General features: G+C 32.7%; 1 protein-coding gene across 8 annotated transcripts in view; it reads left to right on the plus strand.

Annotated features, from left to right (window-relative positions):
• The window catches only part of NBEA (neurobeachin), a 754,643-nt gene that overhangs the window by 359,767 nt on the left and 367,621 nt on the right, over positions 1–27,255 (plus strand). For all 8 annotated transcript variants that reach the window (XM_054446222.2, XM_063650755.1, XM_063650757.1 and 5 more), the window contains 2 exons: positions 2,885–2,946; positions 22,086–22,150. In XM_054446222.2, coding sequence (XP_054302197.1) covers positions 2,885–2,946; positions 22,086–22,150 — 127 coding nt within the window. The remainder of the gene's footprint in view (positions 1–2,884; positions 2,947–22,085; positions 22,151–27,255) is intronic.

The raw sequence follows: 27,255 nt of genomic DNA on the forward strand, positions 1-27,255 counted from the left end.
ACTTTAACACTGTTATAGTCTATTCATCCATCCCCCAAGCTATAAAGGTTTTTTTCAGATTTTCTCTTTGTTCTCTGCTTCCTGTGTACCTTTTGCTTAAGCTATTGCTTTTTGTCCCCTTGTCTGACCACAATAAGCTACTTTCACCAGGAAAACTGTCAAAATCATTCAACTTTGAATTGACCATTACAACCCTTCTCGTAATCATGTATTGCCACCTTATTAATGCCAAACTATTTATGTAGCTCTGCAGCAAACAGAATGGGCTTTGAGTTAGATGACTTGAATTTGGGTCCCAATTCCACCACTGACTGAATGACACACCTTTGGCTAGCCACCAAATCTCTTCAATTTTTGTGTATCAAATGAGGTAGTAATAACTAGTTTAAACAGTTATTAAGAGATTCAAATGAGACAGCATATATGTAAGTTATTTGTAAATTCTAAAGCTCTATATAAATTTTATATAATGTTAATTTGAATTAAAATATGGGCACTTGGGAAGATATAAATAATAACTTATTACTCTAAACTCCTTAGTACTAACACTATATTTTGCTCATAAGTGGAGATATCAAATAAGTTAATTTGATTATGAATTTTTTGCCACATACAAAAAGGATACACTCAAACTTTTTGGGACATACATTTGTAAAATATTTGTCTTATGCATATACAGCTTAAGAGTTACTTATAGTATCAGTCAGTGGTTGTATTTTCATTATCTCTAGTAAAATATTGAGTTTACCTCTTTTTTTTAGTAATACTCCCAACCAAAGTGATTATGTAATTTTTGAAGATAGGTCTTTCAAATTTGCCTCTGCTTGTATTGTCATTGTCACATTTAGTTTTTCTTTTGCTCTTGGGAGAATCCATTTATTCCTTCTGTCCAAAACTAATTAGACAAAACACATGAGTAAAAAAGGTGTGAGGTTCTATGGACTTGAAATCACAATGGCCTTTTACAAAATACTGAGAGCACTGTTTGCAATTGCAATTTTGCTATTGTGTCAATTTTTTGTCATTCCTTTTGAACAAAGCATTAATGAAGCATTTGTTTATATTTTTCTTATGATGGAATGATGGTATTTGTAAAAAACTATAAATGGGCTTGTTGCATAGGGTTTTTTATAAGTTCATTTTAAAAATTGGCTTCTGAGAAATTAATGCAATTTCATGTTTTTCCTAATTTTACTTCAATTTGTTACATATTTAAAAACTCGTACACAAAATGTATGTGAATAATTCTTTATATCAAAGCCTTATTGTCTAAATTTACATAAGTTTAATTATGATCCTTTGGCCTTTTACTTGTTTTTTCTTTGTCAGAATTCAAATCTTTGAGTAGTCAACAGGTGATAAATGTCCCATTAATCTTTCTGACTCCCTAGAACCTGAGCATGAGAATTACTGATCAGTTACACCAATTGTCGCTTAAATGAGTTTCTCACATCTGCCTCTTATTTCATTAGTTAACTGTCTGCCCAAATATCTGATAAGATGGAATACTAGTACCTTTTTACAGCTTGTTCTGTCGGTCTGTACAATAAGGAGATAGGGTCATTAGCAAAATGGGCACAAAAGGATATTTATCCATGACCTACAATAAATATACATGCTAGTGTCTAGAAGGCATTTGAGACTGTTTATTGAAATCACCTTAAGAAACGAAAATAACTGGTTTCACTTCGGTTTTCCATTTAGCAACAAATAATGTTAAGACCATGGCCTTCCTTACTATATGATGCTTTTACTAATTACATTTATCATCAAAGGAAGAAAAATCATAGTATTTTTAAAAACCGTGAATGTTCTTGTTACACAGAAGTTATTTTTGAAAGAGGAAAATCTATTAAGTTACTTTAATTTTAAAATTGAAAAAGTTTAGAAAATATTTTCAAATTACCAAACATCATAATTAACGTACTCTCAACAGTGTTTGTAATACTTGATTACCTCATTCTCTATGTTGGCACTTCGAAAAACTACCAATTCAGATCTGCTTTCTTATCATATACATTGTTATACAGCAGTCATACTTTCAATTGGAAAAAATCTTGATAACTCCATCAGTATATATAAGAATTAATGTTTAAACTGTTTATAGGAAATATACGTTCTTAACCTGTAGAATGGGAATAATAATATTATGTCACAGAGTATAATGATAATTAAATGAGACCGTGCACGTAAGGCACTGTGCCAATGTGTTAAATATTGCCCAGCACATACTAAGTGATCAATGAGTACTAGCCATTATTACATAGACATTATTACATTCAATTTTTTTTCTTCTGCTATCTATTTGGGGAGATTGGAAGTGTAACAGTGAAATATTTCATAAGCATTGCTTGATGTGTTAATCATACTTTTTTATTATTTTTAAAATTATTTAATAACTGATAAGCTATTGAAATTACCTATTTGTAAATTAATTTTGTCTTTTGGAACAAAATTTAGGCAGAACTTCAATGATTATTGTTCTTTGCTCCAAGGAAACAGCCATATAATAAATGTCATTGGAGTAATAGCAGCTATACCTAGCTCATCAATTTTAATAACCTTTCCCACCTTGCTTAAATGTAAGAAATGCCTCAACCAAATAAACAACCAAAGCATGAAGTCAGTTTTTGAGTATTTTCACATCATCTTGTGACAAACCCACAGCCAATATCATACTGAATGGGCAAAAACTGGAATTGTATCTGAATAGTTTTAAATTATTGCTAAAAATGTATGCTAGGTGAACATTTTCATTCAGTTTACCTTAGGAATTCTATTTAAAAGAAATTTTTTTCTAAATTAAAATTATATAATGAATTAACTCAGAATGATAATTTCTACCATTGTAATTTCATTTTGTTTTAACTTTTCTTTGTTGTAGGCCTTGTTTGTATGAAGTCCAGCACATCTGTGGTTGAGCTTGTTATGCTGCTTTGTTCTCAGGTACAAAATCTCATTCACTCAGTTACATTAATATATGAGGATTTTTTGTGACTAATAATAAAAAGTATGTGCATATATATGTGTATGTTTATGTATTTTTAAAATTTCCATCTATTATCCTATAGATGGAGAAAATAATTTATGTTGAGTTTTATTAGTATGTAGATTATCTTACCATGTAAATATTGACTTATTCTCCCTCTCCCTTCTTCTACTCTTTTTAGCAATATTATTCTCCTACCCTTTCGATTCTTCCATTGTTTCCTATCATATATGTATATAAAATATGATCTATAAAATATCTTAATTTATAATTTTTAAATGTATTATTAATTATCTTGTTTCTTCTTCTCTTATATTTGAGATAATGAGAAGTTAAGTTTTTAAATTCCATACCCAAAGTGTATGATACAGCTTATTAATGAATGGTCTTTGATATAAGACCTTGCTGCTTTCTCTTTTTTAAATGTAATTTGTATATGTCAGTGTAAATTCTAGAAATCTACTTGAGCTGTTTATCTTTAATAATCAGAATCAAAGATAAATGATAATTATTGGGTATTGTTTCTTCTTAACAATTAACAGGGAAACCAAAAATAAATGTAAACATATTTTCTGATTACTTAAATAGGAACCTATTGGTCTGTCTTCTCACCAGCTCTGTCAAGTCTCCTAGCAGTCCTGATTATCCTGATTATCATATTAGTGTTAAATATTTTTTACTATCAGAATGAAAAAAGAGCTTGTGTGTGTTTGTAATAAGCAGTTATTATCTTTATTCGTAGTTTCCTCAGTAGAAAGAAACATATATCTAAGCTATTCCTAATTACTGGCCTGAGGTTTGCCTAAAGCCACAGCTAACTCGCAAACAAACAACAATATGCCTTCAAGTAATCCTCTAAAACATCAGCAAAACTGAACAAAACAAACGAAAAACTTACCAATTGATTTTCAGTTTTCAGGTTTACTTTCTTCAAGAATATATTCCTAGGAAAATCATTAGGCCCATTTTCCTCTTTATAGCCAGGAACAATATTGGTAAGAAAGAGGTTAAAGAAAACAACATCTCTGTGAGGAGGTCATCTGCAGGGCATTTGAAAATTTTGTCACCTACTGTTGAAGTCCTGAGTTCGAGAGACTATCTGGACTTTTTCGATTCATGATGATGCACAGTTCTGTAAAATGCTTTTATGGAAAAATAGCTTAAAATTCCTTCTTCCATAGCCCTGTGTTTCACTGCAGTTCAGAGAAATAAAGAGGAATGTAGCATTAAGATCTAGTGTCTTTGATGGCCTCATCATCTAATCATAGGTTTAACATTACTCATTTGCTGGCTCCAGGAATTCCTGCCATTAAGGGCCCTAGAGATGAAACTTTGCCTCAGATATTGATTGAAAGGAAGAGTGAGAAATTTAAGCTCTCTATGCAGTGCACTTTCTTTCAATGTTTCAGCAAAGCAATATTGTAAACACGCCTCTTTATTTGATTTTTAAGTTGAATTTTTAAAATAATTCGGTGTTTTTAAATATTTTAAGTGTTTAATTGATTAAATGCACCTCACTTAAGTAGCTTAAGAATATATGCTTATTCTTTAAAATAGCTCCCAATTGTTTTTGTTATTTTCTGTTTAACTGAAATAATGCTTTTGACTAAATATTTTTAATGAAACAAATAATCCCCTTTATTCCTAGTCAGGGGGGATAAGTTTACCATTTTACTGTGAAATTAAGCTTCTAGAACTATCTTTGTAGATCATTAATTGCTCCGTGAATGTTTAAAATCATGTCTTTAGTTGTAAGGACACACATACCAAAAAATGGACATGTCTTCAAAGTTTCTTAAAATAATGTGCCATTTTTCTATACTACTTAAATTCGAGATGATTTATATCCTATTCTCATCCATTAACAGGGCAACATAGCAGTAACATACTTCTGAAAAGAGAAATAAATACAGTTAATGATGCTGTGGAGATTGCTTGGCATAGCTCTCTCCAAAGCAGTGTTCTTCTACAGCCTTTAATGCATCTCTTGTAGAATGAAGCACAGTCCCTGTAGAATTAGTACAGTTCTATAGGCCGTCTTTGTGCCAAGGCAGTAGGTAATCCTGATGACTCTTGAAAGCTGCAGAGTTCTGAGTTCTTTTTGTTTTGCTCTACAGACAGCCCTTTGTAAGTCTTCATAGCTCCGTGTTATTATCATGAGCAGTATTAATACTAATAAAAATAGTTGAAAATTTGAATAAGTAACTTTAAGTTACTATCTTGATATACTATGTGTATATTTTTCCACAGTGAGAAATCCAACTAAGATATTATTCATATTGTCATTTAATGCTGGTTAGAATAAGTTAGAATTCTTCAAATGGAATTTTTAATGTATTTATTTGCTTAAAATATGCTTTTCTTTTTCCGAATTTAGACAAGCCATTGAAAGATAAAAATTTTTTAAGAGACCAGGCAGATAAGTATTAAAAAGGGAAAAGAAAATGCAATATTGTGTTTTTTATAGGATTTTGTTTTTCTTTGCTACAACACATTAGATGGCTTTTATTTTTATGCTTCTCATTTTCATTTTGGAAATTTCCTGTTAGCAACTACATATTATTAAGGATATTAGCTTTTCTTTCTTATCTGAGCTCCTGAATAAACTTACTATTCCTAATAGTTTGTGCCCAAAATATGGTCTAAATTTACGTGAGATCATATTACAAGTGTCTGAAGGTACTTGTCAAGGATAATTCAGTTCATATGGGCAAACTTTTAAACTCCAAAGGATATATCATCCAGTCTACCCCCCAATGTAATTTTTTATCTTTGTGGAAAACATATTTAAGTCTTAAGAAGAAGCTGTTAATATTATCATCATGATATATTTATCATTCCACAAATACCCAAAACATTTTTGACTGTATTCTGGATTTTTTTCTGATATAGATCTTATGATACAAGTATATTTATTCTTCACTTTTATTTTGTATTAAAGTTGTCATTAGTAGCATTTTAAAAATTGGTTTCATATCATTTTGAAGTGATATGAACTAAAGTAAAAAAATTAATATCAAATCAGTGCTTAATTAGGGAATACAAGGTCTTCTACACATTCTTCAGTATATCACAGGTCTGATACTATCTTCTATCATAGCTTTTTTAAAAAAGTTTTATAATTAGGTATGATTGAGGTGCTTATTCTCTATATGTACTTATTGGTTTATTACATTATTTTTACTGTATTGTGCTCTTTGATGAATAGCAGATTTAGTTTTCAAGTAAACTTCTTTAGGTACTATAATAGTTTCTAATTACTTCCAGATTTTTTAAGGAAGTCTCCATAAGATATACTCCAGGAAAAGTGGACTGATGTTATCCCATAGCATTTCTTTAAGTTTTTATAAGTAAAGCTTAGCAGATGTCACTTGCATTTTTCTGTGCCTTATCTGTCAATAGAAAACATTTTATAAATTGAGAAGCTGTACATTTAAAAAATTCTTAGTATTTAAATGCTTTCTGACTGGAGGCAACGATTAAGCAAATGCATGCTTAGTAAGTCATTTCTACTCTTACTGAAAACCTAAAGATGTATAAGTAATATAAAGTAATAGGCCTGCAAGTCTTAGTTTGGTATCTGTGTATGAAGTCACTAACATGAATTATTTTGTGGTTTGTTTGAATTTACTTTTTTCTAAATACCTCATATACTTAAATAAAAAGAATTTCAGTGACTTCATTGATGTGATCAAAGCATTAACCCAGGACTTCTAAGAAAGACAACACTTGTAAAAGAACCACAACTGAAGAACAATCTTTTTTTTTTTTTAATGATTTGGCCTTTGAACATTTATGTTTTTCATTTTTCCTCCAGTGTGATATAGTTGAGTCAAATAGTACAAAAGAAAAAATATACTTTTCTTCTGCTAAATACAATAAACCTGAGGCTGAGGTACAAAGACATAGATAAGAGAACATAGAGGCCTATTAAAAAACATTCATTGTAAGTACTCAGTAGTGAAAGGATTTTTGGTGTGTATAGTAAGAAGATTTCAAATATAAGAAAACCAGGGATGGAGTAGATGTTTTTTCCCCATGTCTTTGGAAATATCATGAAATTCTAATTATCATGATGAAGTTATGTCACATTTAATTTGGTAGTTAGTTATTTAGTGACTACATTTTTTAAGCATTTTAATGGTTACTAAAGACTTACATATTGTTCCATTTCTCACGTTTAGTGTTATCTATGAAACTTGCCAGTTTTGCAGCTGAATTTGAATTCAATTAAGAACAATAAAAAATTATGACCTGATACTTAAAACTGAATATAAATGAGCAGTTACCTTTGTGTGGTTCAGTAAATGGGTCCTATGTACCAACAATAAGATTGTCATGGAAAGGTTTATTGAGGTGAACTAAAAATGAACTCTGAAGATGCAAGATATCCTATTCAGCATAAGCAGAGGAGAATTGGGCTGAAGAAAAAGCCTGAGCCCTGTTTCTTCAGAAACCTTAGGTCTGGAGAGGAATGAGTCTGTTCAGCAGTGTCTAATCATTTGGCTTCCCTGGGCCACACTGGAAGAAGAATCATCTTGGGCCACACATAACATACACTAACACTAACGACAGCTGATGAACCAAAAAAAAAAAAAAGTCTCAATGTTTTTAAAAAGTTTACGAATTTGTGTTGGGCCGCATTCAAAGCTGTCCTGGGCCATGTGCAGCCCATTGGCTGCAGGTTGGACAACCTTGTGTTACATCCTCAAGCCAGTTACCAGCCTCATTTATAGCACATCAGAAATTAAGTAGCCATATGTGATTAAGGTCAAGAGACAGCAAAAACAATTTTTTTAAGAAATAGAAAATTAAAAAAACAGCAGAAATTAAGTGGCCAGGAAATATATAGTATTTATTTGTTTACTTAGGGTATTATCCATTTCCAGGCAATGTGTAATCCAATACCTTCCTCAAGAGTATTTTTAATATAAAATATTGTAGTGTGTTAATAGTATAGAATTAAGGCTAGTAAGAAATATCTAACTTTTAAACAGTATTGGATGGTTCATGATCATTGACTATAGATTCTGTTTTTAGAAGGGCCACTTTTTCATTTTCTAATATCTAAGAAATCCCTGCCTTTTTCTCTAGATGGTGGGTGACCCCACCTCTTATCTGTGGTATAATGTCATTTCCAAGTTAAAGGGGTCAAATTTGGGCATTTAATTTTTTTGCAGTGGCTATGTTATATAATCTTTATTGCCATAAAAGTTTGTAATATGTCCTAAAGTATAAATAAAAGTTAAATAGGAAGGTGAAAATACAGTGAGGCATAAAGATTATAGTCAACTCAGATAACAATAAAGATTTAAAATTATTAGAGAATATGGAGAAAGTTATATACTGAAAACATAGACATTTTAAAGGAAAAAGAGTACCAGTAGGAAATAATTGGGATATCTGTATTTAATATATCTTGGGGAGAATCAGTACAGAACAGATTGCAACAGGAAGACAGACTCTCTCTCTGTTATATGTTCAATTACTTATAGCATTCCTGGATGAAAATTTAATCAAAGATTTAAAGAGCATAGAATTCAAATTACTTTTGATTAGTTCTATGAGATATTTTATTGTTGGATTCTTTTTTTAAACTCTTAGAGAAGTTAGCAGGTATAAGAAATTTTGAGTCAGTCTCTTTCATGTTATAAAATATTTTTTCTAAGCTACCTGTGATACATACAATACTCACACATCATATAACACTTATATATAACAACTTAGCACATATCCACCTCAAATTATAGAGGTAATAGTTTATGAATAAACAAAAAGTTCTGACCTCATCTGTTAGAAATGATAAACTAAGCCTGAGCGCGGCGGCTCACGCCTGTAATCCCAGCACGTTGGGAGGCCAAGGCAGGTGGATCATGAGTTCGGGACCAGCCTGACCAACATAGTGAAACCCGTCTCTACTAAAAATACAAAAATTAGCCGGGCATGGTGGTGGGCACCTGTAGTCCCAGCTACTCAGGTGACTGAGGCAGGAGAATCTCTTGATCCCGGGAGGTAGAGGTTGCAGTTAGCTGAGATTGCACCACTGCACTCCAGCCTAGGCGACAGAGCGAGACTCAGTCTCAAAAAAAAAAAATGATAAAAAAGAATAACAGTCTTTTTTTTCTCATATCTAACTTCTCAGAATTCTAATAAAATTGAGGGAAAAAAGAAATCAATAAGCCTAGGCCATCTGCAGGATCATTTTTAAGAGTGTTTAATGTCTGTGACAGAAGAGAAGGAATGTAGAATATTCTGAATCCCTGAATCCCTGACACTAAGCCCACCTCCCTGACCTAAAATTTCTTTCCATACTTTGCCTCAAAATTCACATTTCCCTTTCTCCCAGTATTTTGGTTTATTTTTCTTTAATCTTTATTTTCCTGTGTCTACATTGCATAAGTTTTTCAGACAAATTACAACAACTTTGAAAAATAGTGAGAACTATATATATATTCCACAGTTTTACCTCTAGTACACATTCTCTTTTTTGGTGGCAAATTTTCTTCATTTTTATTTTATGCGTATTTCAATATGCTTTATTTTTATTAGCTATCATATAATAAGTAGTTTTCCATATCCTCTTTTTTGTTACATTGTACATTTCCTCATGATCATTTTTTCTGTGGTTTCGTTGTTTAAATAATTAGAGACTCACAGGAAGTTGCAAAAATAGTATACAGAGTCCCATGTACCCTTCCCTCAGCTTCCTCCAATAGTAACATCTTACATATAACTGTAGTAGAGTATCAAAACCAGGAAATTGATATTAATGTAGTACTGCCAACTAGATGATAGACATTATTCAGCATTCTCTATTTTTTACATGTGTTCATTTGTATGTGTATGTAACTCAATACAATTTTATTCCAAGTATTAATGAAACCAACATGGTTGTTCCTGTACCTCCTATCTTCCCAATTATTTCAAACTCTTTTATTTCATGAAGCCTTTCTGTATTATTATTATTATAAGGTTCTAATCTCTCCATCATTCCCTTAGCATCTGAGTGCGTAAATCTGGGTGATAAATATAGGTACCTGTTTATATGTTTTAATTGGATGCTCTGATGTGTGATTAAGGTATGATTTTCTTTATCTACCACATTTCAGTTTCCATTAGAATAAGCTGCATTTCTAGTATTTCCTTTCTTTTTGAAGAATTTTATTCAGCCAATAGAGAAAATAAGTATTGGATAGTCTCAATATATTTAATTAACATTTATGAAGAGCATTTAAAAGCATACATTGTTTATTTACAACAATCCAAAAGAAAAGACTACTTAAGGATGACACAGAACTTTGCAGTTTTGTGAAGTCACTTTATGGATGTTATTCATTTCAGTTCTGCTACAAATTTACACCATACTAAAGATCACTTTATTTTTCTATTGCCTTCTGTTGTGCTTACCACTATGTCTTCCACTCCTAGTATAAATATCCAGCATATAGTATAGGTAGTTATTAATGACATTTTGAGTTATTTTATAAATAAAAAGGAATATATATTAGCTAAGGTGATTTGTTATTTATTTTTATTGTGATAAAATACATAAAATGTAAAATGTGCCATTTTTACCCTTTTAAGTATACAATTCAGTGGCATTAATTAAATTCACAATGTTGTGTAACCATCAACACTACAATGTGAAGGTTAGGGAGGCCAGTCCCCCTACACAGTCAAAAATATGCGTATAACTTTTTACTCCCCCAAAACTTAACTACTAATAGCTTAGTACTAGTGACCAGAAGCCTTACCAATAACATAAGCCGTCAGTTAACACGTTTTCTGTTATATGTATTATGCATTGTAATCTTACAGTAAAATAAGCTATAGAAAAGAAAATGTTATTAAAAATATATATAGATACATAGCCTGTGTGTGTGTGTGTGTGTGTATATATATATATATATATATATATATATATATATATATATATATGCTTCTTTTTTTAATTTTAATGTAGTCCAAAAGTACAAGAAGCTGTTTGAGAAGTCCAGAATATAGTAGGTCTTCAAACAAAGGTCAGCTAATTATGTGTCAGAGATTCTTGTACTTAGTTAAAAATGGTGATCTCTAAATTTCTCTACAGCACTAATGTTCTTATACTGGCTTCCACACCTGTTGCTGCATGATCATTTATGAATAAATATGAAATATTTAATATAACTTAGTACCTATTTCTAAATCTTAAACTACATATTTGAATGTGAGAAACTTTTTAACAACTCAAACCTAATATATAAACATGTGTGTTGTATATACTCATAGAATATGCTCTCTTTAAAAATATTATCTTGTAAAACAGTCTAGACTTTTTTATTACAAACACAAATGCAAATACATACACTCATTTTATAATAATAAGATGTGTCCAATTTGAAACATAATTTAGTGATCACCTAAAGTCCTGGAAGCCTCCTTATGTTTATATGATACACCAACTTTTCCTTGAGTAACCAACTAAATATATTTCAGTATTTCCTAATAGTTTTTTTATGGTTGACTATTATATCAGTAATCTTCTCTTTGAATTGATCATTGATTATTCATTTCTTACATTCAGTTTTTCCTGTAATACTTTTAGTAAGATCTTCATAAAAATAAGAAATGAAAATAAAATAAACGGTACTTTAAATACTTCACATATATATTTCATTAATTATGTATGTTTTATATACATTGAAAAAAATTCTCATCTCTATTTTCACCCTACAGAGTGTTTTTTTCACTTCACTCCTTATACTTACTGACTTCAACTTATAAGCACAGAATTTCTAAACATGCCAGTTATAATGAACATTCACTTTGAAAATTTTAAGAAACACACCTATGTATTTTAGTGACAGATAATGATAAATAGATATTAAACATACCAGAAGTATAAAGTCAATTCTGGAATTCTTGAAGACTTAAGATATCAATTTACTCTACCATTTTCCCTTGTAATTTTTTCATATATTCAAAACTTTTATGATGGATTGAATCTCTAAGGACATTAAATTGATTTATTTAATTGTATACAAAGAAGAGGGAATGAAAAATGTACATTGAATTGACATAGATGAGGAGAAACTGATGGGGAGGATTATGTTTTGGATCTGAGATTTCTTCGACTAGTCCATCTAACTACCATAAAGCGATTGTGAAGAGAACATAGGGATTTTATCGTCATCCTTCTGGAACTTATTTGTCTTCAAAGTGTTTAGTTTCAAAGGGTCCTTAACATGAGATCCAGTTCCCTGAAAAAGTCCTTAATCTTGAGGAAATTTTATGCATCCATGTTGAAGAGTTAAAAAATAGTGACAAAACTATCTAAAGACTTGGCAGCTCTCTGCAGGCATTCAAACCCAAAGTTAAGTATTTTCCCCATGAAAGTAAAAGGTTGTTCATTTATTTTTTCAGCAGAAAACTGAGTATATGTCTATGTAGGTGTGTTTTCTCAAATGGAAAAAAATTCTGGAATAATTTGTAAGATAAGACTTTAAAATATACCTTTTTCCTGTCATTGCCAAGAGCTTCTTGTTGATGAAATGACAGTAAATTATTCTTATCGCTTTGCATGTGTTTTCATGTATCTGTGTGCCTTGTTTTAAGCAAATTCTCTAAGTTTATGTATTTGTCAGAGAGAATTGTTAGAGTGCTAGGACAGGGACTAAAGTTGTCTTCCATGTCCACCTCTATCCCATTTTTTAACTTTCAAGGTAGCTTATATCTCAGCATCCACAACAAACAAATACCGTTTCTTCTCTATGCTATGTACTTTTCTTGTCACAAAGTTTTGTTTATCTCTCCTTTCAATATTTTATCCAATTATTTTTTGAAGCTCTTAGAATCAGTTACATAGTAATATGCACTTAAGAAGTATTTTTTGAAATTAGCCAGGCATAGTGGTGCACGCCTGTAGTCCCAGCCACTCAGGAGGGTGAGGCAGGAGAATCGCTTGAACTCGGGATGTGGAGGTTGCAGTGAGCCGAGATCGAGCCACTGCACTCCAGCCTGGGTGACAAAGCGAGACTCTGTCTCAAAAAAAAAAAAACAAGTATTTTTTGAAATTATAAAAAGAAATGTGCATCAGTGTAAAAGAATATAATCATTGTCTACCCAAGTTTGTTACAAAAATTCAGAACCATGTGTATCTCATTTACTTCACACACACGTGTAAAGTACTACAAATATAAATAATTCCATTTCAGAGGCAATGTTTCATGATTAATAAAAGTAACATTAACTGATGAGAAGATGATATAGGATTTATCCCATTTCCTATTTTCAGAGTTTTAAAACTATTTCATTTACATGCTTTAAGATTTGTTACATTGCTAGCATAAATTCTAAGACCTTACTCCTATGGAAAAGAGCGATAGAAATAGAAATTTTTAGACCTGACTCCTATGGAAAGGGACAATAATAAGCATAAATTCTTGTCATAAGTATTGCACTTTTCCATAGGAGTCAGGCCTAAAAATTCATCGGTAGCTTAGGATAACCAATGGAGAAGATGCTCTTTGTTACACTTTTCCTATAGGATACATTTTTCTTCTCATTCCGTTTTTTTCTTTAACTTAAGCATTTTTGTTTGCCACCCAATACTGTGTACTGTTGTCTACCTAGGATGTAAAGGAATTGGACTTCTCAACTAAATATGGTAAAAAAAAAATTATCTTTGCCACTTTTACGACTGTCATTCACAAATTATTAAACATGCTTTAAAAACCACATGCAATCCTAACATTTTCTGAGCAGGAAAATATACCTTATCTTGTGAAGAATATTTTATAGTCCCTTTTCTGTCTCTCATTTAGTAGGTGAAAAAAATAAACTTCTGTTTTCTTCATTGACCACAACAATGAGAGTCCACAATATGGTTGTTGTTTTTTTTTAATTTTACTTTAAGTTCTGGGATACATGTGCAGAACATGCAGGTTTGTTACATAGGTATACATGTGCCATCGTGGTTGGTTTGCTGCACCTGTCAACCCGTCATCTAGGTTTTAAGCTCTGCATGCATTAGGTATTTGTCCTAATGCTCCCCCTTCTCTTTCCCCAACCCCCCAACAGGCCCCAGTGTGTGATGTTCCCCTACCTGTGTCCATGTGTTCTCATTGTTCAACTCCCACTTATGAGTGAGAATATGCAGTGTTTCATTTTCTGTTTCTGCGTTAGTTTGCTGAGGATAATAGTTTCCAGCTTCATTCATGTTGCTGCAAAGGACGTGAACTCATTCTTTTTTATGGCTGCATAGTATTCCATGGTGTATATCTGCCAAATTTTCTTTATCCAGTCTATCATTGATGGGCATTTGGGTTGGTTCCACATCTTTGCTATTGTAAATAGTGCTGCAATAAACATACATGTGCATGTGTTTTTATAGTGGAATGATTTATCATCCTTTGGATATATCCCCAGTAATGGGATTACTGGGTCAAATGGTATTTCTGGTTCTAGATCCTTGAATCGCCATACTGTCTTCCACACTGGTTGAACTAATTTACACTCCCACCAACAGTGTAAAAGTGTTCCTATTGCTCTGCATCCTCGCCAGCATGTGTTGTTTCCAGACTTTTTAATGATCGCCATTCTAACTGGCATGAGATGGTATCTCATGAGAGCCCACAATATGTTTTATGCTAAATCCCAGAAAATAGCTGATACAAACTTATGTTTAAAATTTCTAGTTTTAGTGCTGTCTGTATGTCTAAAGTCGTTAATTCTCCAACTCTTCTACTTGAAGCAGCACCTCATGGGCTGCGGTAAGGAGGAGTTGGAAGGGTGGCCCAAACTGTAACACATGCCACCCACCAGAATCACAAATGTTCTATGCTCTTAGGCTTTCAAATTCTCATTTTACTTTATTTTTCTTACATTCCTTAACATTTTGAATTAGATTACTTTAGATAATTTTTTAATTTTTTGTTTTCCTCTCAGGCTCCAGGGGGGCTGGACATGTAGTATATATCCTGGGCATAGTTACTGCCTGTGTCTTATGTATCTCATACCCCACATTAAATAAACAAAAGCTTTAAACTCTCTTCCTTCAGAAAAGATAATTGGTAACGTTTTTGTGACCTTATACATTGTTAATAGCAGTTCATAATTTTTCATGTAGTTAACAGACATTGACTTGGTAAATTGAAATTATGCAAATAGTTGAAGAATTTTGAAAACCTTCAAAAACTGAATTATATACTTTCTTAATATTAGGTGGAACCACTTTGGCTATTGCTTAGGTCAAGGCCTGCATAAACTGTTCTTGTGCCCCAGCCATATCATGTTAATGGAGCATGTGTGACAGAAAAGAAAACATTCATATCTGGCAAACAAACTAATAATAGAACCTAGGGAAAAAAATGCACCAGGAAATATAAAATTTAAACATTTTTATACATAAGGAATTTTTTTGTGTTTGCCATTCAATGTTGGCTAAACTTCTGGAATTAAAGTCTTGTTTCCTTAATGTTGTAGTATAGTCATTATGACAATTGCACCATCTATTTCTTCTGGCTCTAGTGTCATCACAGATTAATAAAACCTGGCTCTTCCTTTAAAAATACAGTACTTAAAATCTAATTATATAATGTGCACATAAAACACATAAAGAGTAAACTGAACTCATAGAGTCACATGAAGAAGACTATTCAGCCAGCTGGTGTTAAACTCCCATATTGAAAAATTGGTATTTCAATTTAAAGTTGCTTTAAATTCCTATATCAAATAAAAGTATTTGATGTCTACCTACATCAGGACAGGTGAGCAGGACAGATAGCAGGATAGACAGAAGATTTAAATTTCCTGCCAGGCACAGAGGAGAACAAAAAATATCTTCTTTACATTAAAAAAACCTTTCTCATTTTCATAATTAGCAAAACTTTTTCATGTCTTCATGGAAAATGAGAACCCAGTTAGATTCTTTTTCTATAGGATTAAAGAAACACTATGTTCAATTAGTATTGTTCATCTGTAGTAGTATCATTTTAAGAGGTCTCATTACCAGTCAGCTGGTTTCATATCTCTGGCAATAACAAGAGGTGGATTGTATGTTAATCACTATTGACCCAGTAGATCACTAATTAATAATATTTTTTATTATGTTACTCAGACTGTAGCAGGTGTTGATTTAAAATTATATTAGAATTGAAGACCACATATATCTTAAATTCAAAAAGACCAAGACAAATAAGACCAAGGAGTTTACAATTTTCTGGGAAAGAAGTACAGTAAAGTTTACAGTCATGTTACTAAAGTCTGGGTGCTTTCTTGAATAATAACTGGACTATTTTATACATAAACAAGTAAAGGAAAACTTCACACTTTTTACTCTTTTTCTGAAGAATTAACTGTTCTTATCCCTTTTCAGGACACTCCATTCTTTTATGCATTCATCAGGATTTCTGTCACCTTTCATCTCTTGTAATTTTCTGTCTCTCCTTCACCCTTTCATTATGGTCCACAATTATATTTAAGTCTCTTCATCATAAAAACTTCACAAACACTTTCAAACTTGTCTTTCTCTGAGCATCCTGTCCATTGTTTCTTGGCTTTAATCACAAAACTTTTTGTGATTGTTTACTCCAGTTACCACTTTCTCTTTCTCACTTACCAGCCCAGTACAATCAGACTTTCCTCCCAGCATTTAGGGCCTCTCTTTTGTCCTCATCATACCTGACTTTTCTGAAATATGAAAATGACAATGTAATGGCATGCAAACAAATGGAATAGTGATAGTTTTCTAATGATTATATTTTAAAAATATGGAAAATCTTGCAAAATTAAATGAGAATGTGACACAGTCCCACCATCAAAATGAGAAAGTGACACAGTCCTACTGTCAGAAAATGTTTAATATTCTCTTCGACAAGAAGACTTCTGCCACCCTCTCTCCCTCTCTAATAGTGACTCTTCTTTTGGTAGAAAACTAAAAAAAGAGCAACTCAGGCCTTCTGAGAAAGGAGTTGAACACAAATACAGGTCAACAGTATTACATTGTCATTGAACAAATTCAGGAATTACATTGCCTTGACAAAAACAATTCTCTGTGTGTGTATGTGTGTGTGTGTATCTGTGTGTGTGTGACGGAGTCTTGGGCTGTCACCCAGGCTGGAGTGCATTGGCGCGATCTTGGCTCACTGCAACCTCCACCTCCTGATTCAAGCAATTCTCTTGCCTCAGCCTCCCGAGTAGCTGGGATTATAGGTGCGCACCACCACACCCGGCTAATTTTTGTATGACAAAAGCAGTTCTTGAAGGGAAAACATATAATTGCAGTGATACATTTTTATTCAGAATGTTTTCATAAGTCTTCTGTGTTCAGAATCTCTCTCTGTAGGCTGATAAAGTAACTGTTTCCCTTTTGACAGTCTGTTACCCTGCTTTCAGTACAAGTCTCTCCTGATTCATCACAGAAACTCTTTATGGTTCTGTAAAACTAACACTGTTCTAAAAAAAATTGTTTTTAAAAAATTTTTAAATTTACTGTATGTAGTTTAAAGGCACATAACCAACAAATACAGACCCCTACTCCACCACTGAGATCCACTGGTCTAAATCAACCATTTCAACTCTTTTATCTGTTTACTTTATTAGTAAATTGTATTTTCGAAATTACACTGTTATACCAATGTTCTTGGTTTTACAATTTTAAATATTTTTGAAATTTATTATGTATAGTATGTCACCCTTAACAATGCGGCCACTACCACCTACTAAAAAATATGGAGGAAAGTTTCCGCTTTTCTCAGCATTTCCCCATTATAGCCATATCACAGTTTTAAGTGTGTCAGTATTTCTTGTAAGTATCATCTGTAGCTAAACTATCCACGATTTCCTTCCTGAGATAACTATTTTCTCTTAGAGTGAATTGCCTCTTTGCTCTTTATTTGTTGGCCAAGTTTTCTGGATGCCTATTACTAAATTTCCCCCAAACTTTCCAGTAGAACTACTGGAAAGTGCATGTTAAGTATTCTGTCAGCCTCTGCTTAATCCTGTTTTGGTACTTTCATTAACAATTATTTGGAGAATTTTCATTGCCTCTGTCTTGTTTTAGTCTACCGTTTCTTAGATATGGGTCTATCTCTTTTTAAAGTTCTTTTCTTATAGTATGTTTAGGGTTTGTCCCAAGTTCTTTCCATCTTATTGAGCGCTTTTGGTGCGTTTGCATTCCCCTCCTCCAGTGAGATTGGGCTTCATCATAGGACTTTCTCTGGCCAGTGAATGTGGACAAAGGGACATGTGTTACTTCTGGCTGGAAGCTACAAGAGCCAGGGCATGCTTAGACCCATTCTCTTTCCCTCCATCTTGGCTGCCAACAGTGTTTCAGACAATGGCAACATAGTCAGTATGACTCCCAGGATGATGCCAATGATGATGTAGAGCAGAACACAGACAGTGGACACAGAATTTGAGCAAGAAGTCAACTTTCATGTTTTAAGCCCCTGAGATTCGGAGACTAGCACAACATAAACTTGTTTCTCCTGTTTGATATATTTTCTCATTTTGGCAGAGCACACCATCAGTGGGTTCTTCAACAAGAGTCATTGATAAATTTTTATGCATGTGTGAAAATGTGATTATTCTATCTTCATATGTTACTGATAGTTTAGCTGCATAGTTTGTTCTGAGTATTCTATTCTTCATAATTTTGAAACTGGCTGATGTTAAACTCTCATATTGAAAAATTGGTATTTTAACTTAAAGTTACTTTAAATTCGTATATCAAATGAAAGTATTTGATGTCTACATACGTCAGGACAGGTGAGCAGGACAGACAGAAAGCAGGATAGACAGAAGATTTACTTTCTTCCATGTTCTCGTTTTGCTGTTGAGAAGTCTAGTCTCATTCAGATTCCTGATTCTTTATATAAACTTTTATTTTTTCCTGCAAGCCTCTTCCTTAACCCTGGTGTTCTAAAATTTAATGATGATATACTTACTAGGGTATATTATGTATTATATTATTCATCATATAATTAAATCCTAGAAAATATTTGAAATTCCTTTGATAATTTCTTGATACAATGTTTCTCATTCACTCTTTCTAAAATTTCTACTTACTAGATAGTGACCTTTCAAAGGGAGAGCCTCTAATTTCTTTGTCTCCTTTGTTTTCTATCTCTGTCTTTTTGGCTGTACCTCATTATGTCTTTGTTCTGTTTTCTGGGAGATATTTTCAACTCTTTTTTAATGTATACAATATCTTCATATGTCCCAGTATCATTACTACATTTTTTTGGTGTTGCTTCATTGTCTCTCATTATTTGGGTTTCATTCCCTTCCCCCCAACCCCCACCTCCATTATCCCTTTCTAATATTGGTCTGTGTCTTTAATATAAGGTTGCAAACAGGATCATAGGTAGTGACTTTGAAAGTAATATCTGTCATTAAAGGGTGCTTTCTCTTTCTGTTTTCCTGAGGTAGTGTATATACGTGGAGTGTTTTCTTTCAAATAATGCTATAATATTCTGCTTCTGTTCTTAAATTTTGGTAGATCTTTTTCTGTCCCTTTCAATTGCCTCTTTTTTGCAATCTTAAAAATGTGAATCCTTTCCAGCCTAGGAATACCTTCTCAGCCTAGATATTTGATCCTCATTTTGTTTATACTTCTTAGGAGACTTTGCCTAATGTTATGCCTTACTCAATATTTCTATGTAAATAATTCCAAATTTCACATTCTTTTTTGATATACCATTGCCACTGTAAATTCAACAAATTCAGACAACAGTGTTTGTGATTTTCCCCAAATGTATTCTTCAGTATTTTCATAATAATATTACCATTATCCTAGTCATCTACATTGAAAACTTAATAATCTTTTTATCTCAACTTCTCTACATCAGCTCTTAAATTCAGATTCTCATCTAGTTTTGGCATCTCTTCTTTGTAACATCTCTTATTTTTTATTCCCTATTTGAAATACTCATTTAGACTCCTAATATTTCTCTTGTGGAAAGGCATGTAACAACAATCTCCTACAACTTCCTCTGGCTCAAAACTGACAAATTACTCTTCTAAAACACTGATTTATTGAATGAAGTCTTGTGATCATATACTTTCACTGGCTTTCTCAAACTTTAAACTGTAATATCCTTAGCTTAGCTCAGACTTACTTGTACTGTTCCTCCATCAAAGGCTGTAAATTAGTACATCTCATGGGCTGTATGCAGATTCCATATAATTTTAGATTGATTCAAAGATAATTACCTCTTGATTTTTTTAGACAAGGCATAATTTGGGATGCACATGTAATACCTAGATATGTACTCTGTGAAATATCTTACCGAAAAATCTTATACATGTTAGAAGTTTATGGTGACTAAAGAGTCTTAGTGTACAAACACTATCACAGAAAATCATGTGTAAGAAGTTGTAAGAATCTAGTCTTCATAGTGGCATGGGTCTTCTTATGTAAAAATCAGTTTTCTCTTTAAGTTAATATCCCAATGAATATGAAGTATTTCTGAGAAATGTACATATTTTGTAGGATCCTGATTTCCAATAAACACAGAATATAGAATGAGAATAACAAAGAGGCTTTAAATTTTGTAAAAATTTGGGAAAAGAAATTTTCTGTAATTGTTTTATACAGAAGTAGTTTGAAAGTTTCAGTAAGTTCTGTACAATGGAATAGCAATCTTGTCATTTGGATAAATTTTAGTTAAAGGTTATGATAGCTAGAACCCAGTGGCTTTGTACTATCCCCAAGTTACCATATCTCTTTTCACTAGTTGTTGATTTTCTCTCCTTGGGAGATTCAGGATTTGTTATTCTATAATTCAGCACACATTTATTTAGAGCACAGAATATTTATATACACACAAGTACCTACTTTGGGGGACTGTGTTTATTTTCAGAATGAGTGCAAAGCCTTTAAAGGGAAAGGGATCAGGAGTAGAGTGAAGGGTTGATAGAGAGACTGTGTTTTTTGTGAAGCTAAACCCATGGCCAGGGCAGCTGATCACCTCTGTACAACCAACACCTTATTAGAAAAATCATGGGGGAAAAATCTATAGAGGAGGGCCATGACTGGTCAATAAAGATTTTTCTATTAAAATGCATTAGGGAACTTTGAGGAGTATTTAGTTAGAGAACCATTGGAAGGGATATAATTTTCAATCCAAAACACTGCTGTTTACCAGATATATATATATATATATATATATATATATATATATATATATGCACACACACACACACACACACACAGATATATATATATATATTTAAAACCCCTATATATATATTTAACCCCAAATATATATATTTAAATATATATTTAAAACTCCAAAATATGTATATATTTAAAACCCCAAAAATAGAAATCACTAGCATAAACCAAAAACAGTATATAAATTATATTCTAAATGTGCTTTAGGAAGAGCATAAAATAAGCATATGCTTTTCTAATCCAAAATACTTAATTATAATCACTTATGTTCATAATGATGATCCTTACCTTGAGAACTGCCAAATTCACAAACATAATCTAAATTAGCAAAGAGAGATTACATAGTTATCTATTACATATTTAGCCATAGATTTACTATTTTTTTTTAACAATTTTCAAAAAAGTTAATTTGTAACTTTTTTCTAATTAGCATTAAATAATTAGCATTAAGTAATTTGGAATGTACATATAGCTAGAACATTGCACTTCCAAGTCAATTTAAATATGTTTATGTTTCTAATAGTTTATATTTCTAGTATTCATTTTATTATCTTAATGTAAAATTTCTATATGAGGAGCTAAAATTTTCTGTCCCAAATGTTTCTAGTCTTTGTATAGTCAAATTAGGCCTCTTTTGGTCATTTTCTGTCTTTTGGAAAGAAGCTTTGTGCTCAGAACCCCCTATACCTGCAGTCTCACTTTCCATCTCAGTTTGCATCCAGCCTGAAAATTTCTGGTGAATCAAAAACACCTTCTAAACTAAGTGATAAAAGTAAAACTTGATTTTTTACAAAATAATATTTGTTACAAAATCTTGTAAAGACATTTGGAAATAATATAATGTGGAAGTTATTAACAACATCAAAATGATCCTTAAACCAGATGTTACTTTCATTAAATGTTCACTTTTCTCATGTTTGTTTTGGTTTCTTCTTTTAGGAATGGCAAAACTCTATTCAGAAGAATGCAGGACTTGCATTTATTGAGCTCATCAATGAAGGAAGGTAATTAATTTTACAATTTTGGACAACTAGTCAGTGTACATTTTATTCCACTGGGCAATTGCTCTTTCCCACCATCTGTTCCAAAAATGTAGAAGAAAATATCTTTTAGTTAAAAAATTTATCACACAGGTACTTAATTAATCTTTAACAAAGTTTAGAATGCTAAACATTTAGTTTTGAAGAAAAAGCCATGCATGAAATAAAGGGACAAACTTTATAAGGTTTGGTGAGATCTGAAGTACATTTTACTGAGTAGTAAAGTTGTTTTACACAGATCGAGTAAACCCAATCTGCAATCCCATCTGCCACTCCATCTGTTTTCAGAGCAGTGCTCAGTGTTTATTCCTTCAGCTTCTCCTCAGTCTATGTGAAACAGTTTTATCTGAACATGTCATGCATTCAGTGTCCAACTGAAAATGTGAGGGATATTAAATATAGCAAATATATCTGTCTCGGTTAGAAATTTATATATTCTATTATTAAAACAATAAGTAAAATTACATTTGAACCCATTATTATATTTACCATTTTGTGGTAAACAGTTGTTAATTATTATTTTTGCAGTGCTTTATTGGCAGTGGACACATTAAAACAGACGTAGCTGTCACCACGTGACATATATAGCTTCTATCAGCCCAAGACCTGCAAACTTTACAACTTGAATTTCTCGTATGATATAGTGCATTCTTTGGAATATGATGATTATTTGTCATGGCCTATTTATTTCATATTTGAAACCAGCTTTCATTAGATTGATGAGGAAATAATGCTTACTGTATATAAAATTTATCTTTTCAAGTAGGGGAATCATGAAAGTATAGTCCTTGAAAATTAGTTTCTATATGGTATAGATACCCAATTTTTAAAAATTAAATATCACTTAGTATTATTCATTTTTTCCATCAGTGTATTATATTTTGAGAAATATCTTCTGTTTTTATAACAATTTATCTTATTTTATATTTCTCATTTTGATATTTTGTGACCTAATCATGTTAGCCAGTAGTACAGAACTAAAATTGAAAATAAGCTTTGCATTCACTGCAACACCAAAGATGCAGGAAAATATCAGTTTTCTTTTATAACACAAATAGTATTTTACATAACAGCACTCACTATGTCTTACAGAGTTTCATTGTGATAGGAGTTGCTAATAATTATTATCCGTTTTCAGGTGATGAATAAACAGAAAAAAACTATTTGCTAAGGCTAATCATTGTCATTTCAGTTTTAGAAATAACTCTCAGTGACATATCCACAATTATTTTGTTTCAACTGCGAAGTAAAAAATATATATATATATAATTATTATTATCCATAACTCTCCTAAGAGTTATCAGAATTGATCCTCTAAACACTTAAATTAAGATTATAGTAATAGGCTTAGAAAAGGAAGGGGGTGGAAAATTTGCTAATATCAGAGATTTTAAGCTTCTGATAATGCTTTTATCAGTCAGTGGTAGAATTTGGGATTTGCTTTATATTAGGAAAGGTTAGAAATAAAGAAAGTAGTCACAATTTAAAAAAAAATTTCAATCTAGGCTGGGTGCAGTGGCTCACGCCTGTAATCCCAGTACTTTGGGAGGCCAAGTTGGGTGGATCACCTGAGGTCAGGAGTTTGAGACCAGTCTGGCCAACATGGTGAAACCCCATCTCTACTAAAAATACAAAAATTAACTGGGTGTGGTGGCAGGTGCCTGTAATCCTAGCCACTCAGGAGGCTGAGGCAGGAAAATCGCTTGAGCCCGGGAGGTGGAGGTTGCAGTGAGCCAAGATCGTGCCATTGCACTTCAGCCTGGGCGATGAGAGCAAGACTTTGTCCCCCCCCACCAAAAAAAAAAAAATTCAACCTATAATAATCTCGGAAATTCTGTCCATTTTGTTCTCTGTACTCTCCTAAATTTCTGTTTCTACTCTTCATGGGACTCGTTCTTCCAAATAAAAGTGATTTTGGAATAAGGATTCAAATATGAATAGCTGTAAATATATAAGAACAAATCATGTATGCATGAGTGAAGCACCCACTACATGTCTAATACTATTATAAGAGTTAGGAATAGAGTTAGGAATAAGATATAAATGGTTCCAGTTTCTTGGGGAAAGGCAAACATTAGATGAACACATACAATAATACAAGGATACTGTGGTAAAAGTGGTATAGGTAATGATGCAATCGTACCGCAGAATACTTTACCTAGTCTGGAGGGATGCATTCCACTGAGTGGTGGGATTATCAAGGTTTTCAAAAGAGTGCTTACCCAAAGGAATGCCATTTGAGAGATCATTAGGAGACAGCCAAGTGAGAAAAAAAAAGTAGAAATACAATTATTGGCAGAGGGAATTGTATAGTGCAGAAGACTAGGGGCAAGAGAATAGTGAGACATGTTGCCGGAGAGCTATTTTCAGTCAGCCAGCAGCTATTTAAATGCATGTTATATGCCAGCCACATGGAGGCACAGGTCATTGGCAAAGGTCATGCCATGAAGCTGTGCAAAGGATACTGGAGAATAACTGAAAATGTTTAGGTGTAGCCTGCAATGTAGAGGGTTTCACGGGCTCAAGACTTGAAGCAATATCAATCTGAGGTTCAGTAATCTTGTTGAAGAATATGGTGTCATGGACTAATAGTGGCTGTGAGGATGGAAGAAATGAACAAATTTGAAGTATCTTTTGGAAATTAAGTCACTATGATTGCTAATATATTGGATGGAAGAGGGGAAAGAAGGAATCAAGGATATTTTGATGTCAGCTTTAGTAACTAATAGTTTACAGTAAAAGTATAATTCACTTGGCTAGGAGAGTAGAGAAAGTGAGGTTTGAGTTGAGAGTTTTTCACTTTTGGGTTACACTGAACTTGTGGTACCAGTGAAATATCCAGGTGGAGATGTTCAATAGGCATGGGCATTTGAGTATTGAGCTCTCCAAAGAGAGAGCTGGCATGGAGATTTAGACTTATGAGTCTTCATGTTATTCATGGTCAACTGTAGAAAGGATACAGATATGATGCTCAGAGAGAGTGAATAGAGTGAGTGGAGAACCAGGGGCCCTGCTTTTACTCCTGTTTCTTCTGGGAATCCTCTTCTCCCACATCTTCACACGATTGGTTCTCATCTTTGAGGAATCAGCTTAAATGCCACCCTCTCACAGAGGCTCCCCTGACTCTCTTATATAGTTGTTACACTCCCATGACATAATCCTCTTTTAACACATAATAACATCATCTCAAATGATCTGCTCTGTTTGCTTATTTACATCTATTTCTCCTGCTAAAATGTGTTTTCCTTAAGATCTTGCGTCTTATTCATCATCTTATTTGCTGCTATATCTCTATTTTCTGGAATAGTGCCTAGCATGTAGTTAGCATGCTAATGAAATGTTTATTTATTTGCCATGTTAAATGAATATTTATTGAAAGCATAAAGAAAAGAATGTGAGTAGAATGTTTAAGGAAGAATGTATGATCAACAAGAGGATTTTTAAGTTAGTACTAAAGGGACCACTGGGTTCAGCCACAAGGAGGTCATGATGATCTCATCCAAACTTAATGCTGGTGAGCACCTGTGTGCTAAAGAAGCTGGATGTAGATCCAAATCCTACCCTATTAGAGCTTACAGTCTAGTGGGGGCAGCAGCCTTAGATTAAGTAATTGCAAGTTTAATAAATATGTGAAGGACAACTAAAGGATGCTATGGGAGCAGGCAACTGAGAGAGGTATTTTTTGAAAAAGTGATGATTTACCTAGAGTAGAGGGACAGAAGCCAGGTTGCTTTGAGTTGAAGAGCTAGCCCAAAATGAAATACAGACAGCAAGTATTTCTCTAAAGAAATTTGGCCAAGAAGGGGAAAGATAGAGTGGTTGCTGTAGGTGAATAAGGTTTAAATTTGGAGAGAGGGGTTACTTTTTAGAAAGAAGAACCTGTTTTTCAATTTTGATGGAAAAAAGCAATATGGTGGGAGGGAAAGAAGGCAATATTGACAGCATAAACTCTCTGAGAGGGGTGCATTGAGATAGAAGGATTGGCCTTTAGTGGAAGAGCACTGAGAAAGGATGAAGACAATTAAATTGGTGGCAGAATTCAGAAGAGATTTCATATGATGCCTTCTATCTATGAAATGGCAGGTAGGGTCATTTGCTGAGAATAAAAGAAATTGGGAGAGGGTATATACTATCTTTAGAAAAGTAAAGAATACTGAATATAGCGATTGTAAAAGAATAGAGAAGAGAAAAACCTAAAAAAACCTCAGAGGCTTGCCAGGCAATTTGGGGGAGCCAATTGAGGTTGCTCTCTCTTTGATAGTGTAATGTTTTCTTCAGCAGTTCACAGTTCAGAGAAGATAGGCATTTGCTTTAAAGACATTGACTTCTCTTACTTTAGTGAAAATAATCTTTTCACTGAGGACCAACCCCTTCCTACCCCTAATCTGGATTAGGTACCTTTCTCTTGTTCTCCCATTACCTCAATTTTTCCCTGATTTATATTTACCTATCTATAGTGTTTATTTGTAGTGGATTTTTTATGGCTATTCCACAATGCATAGTATAATACATAGTATCCATATGTTAATTCTACTGAGTTCAAATATCAGTTCTCCCATTGATAAGCTGTTAGACTGCAGGCAAGTAATAATCTTCCTCTGACATTGTTTCTCATCTGTAGAATACTGTAGCACCTTTCTTGCTCAGTTTCCCTGAAAGTTCAAAATAATATATATGATATTTATTAAAGCTGCTATAAGTCCTTAAAATGGAAGTTTTTACTTTTGTTATTGCATATAATATGTATTCAGAATTTTGCTTACTCTCACCTTTAGTTTGGATCATCTCTTTCAATCTAGACTTTTCTCTTTCACAAGTATGAACTGGGACTTCTGGTTCAAAAAGTCATATTTAGGTAGCTGGGATGCAGTTCCAGTAAAAAGCCCAAAATTACTCTGTTTATCTTCCTACTGTATGTTGATGCCCATTATGTGCAAAGCACAAATTAGATATTTTATACATGCTTTTATCCCATTTGCATGCACATATAACATTTTTGCAACTTCTTCATATGGCTTAATATGAAATATTTAAAAATTCACTTTATTTGGGTTGTTAGAATATCAGTC

Source organism: Pongo pygmaeus, chromosome 14 (genome assembly GCF_028885625.2).
Source record: "Pongo pygmaeus isolate AG05252 chromosome 14, NHGRI_mPonPyg2-v2.0_pri, whole genome shotgun sequence".
Taxonomy (NCBI): domain Eukaryota; kingdom Metazoa; phylum Chordata; class Mammalia; order Primates; family Hominidae; genus Pongo; species Pongo pygmaeus.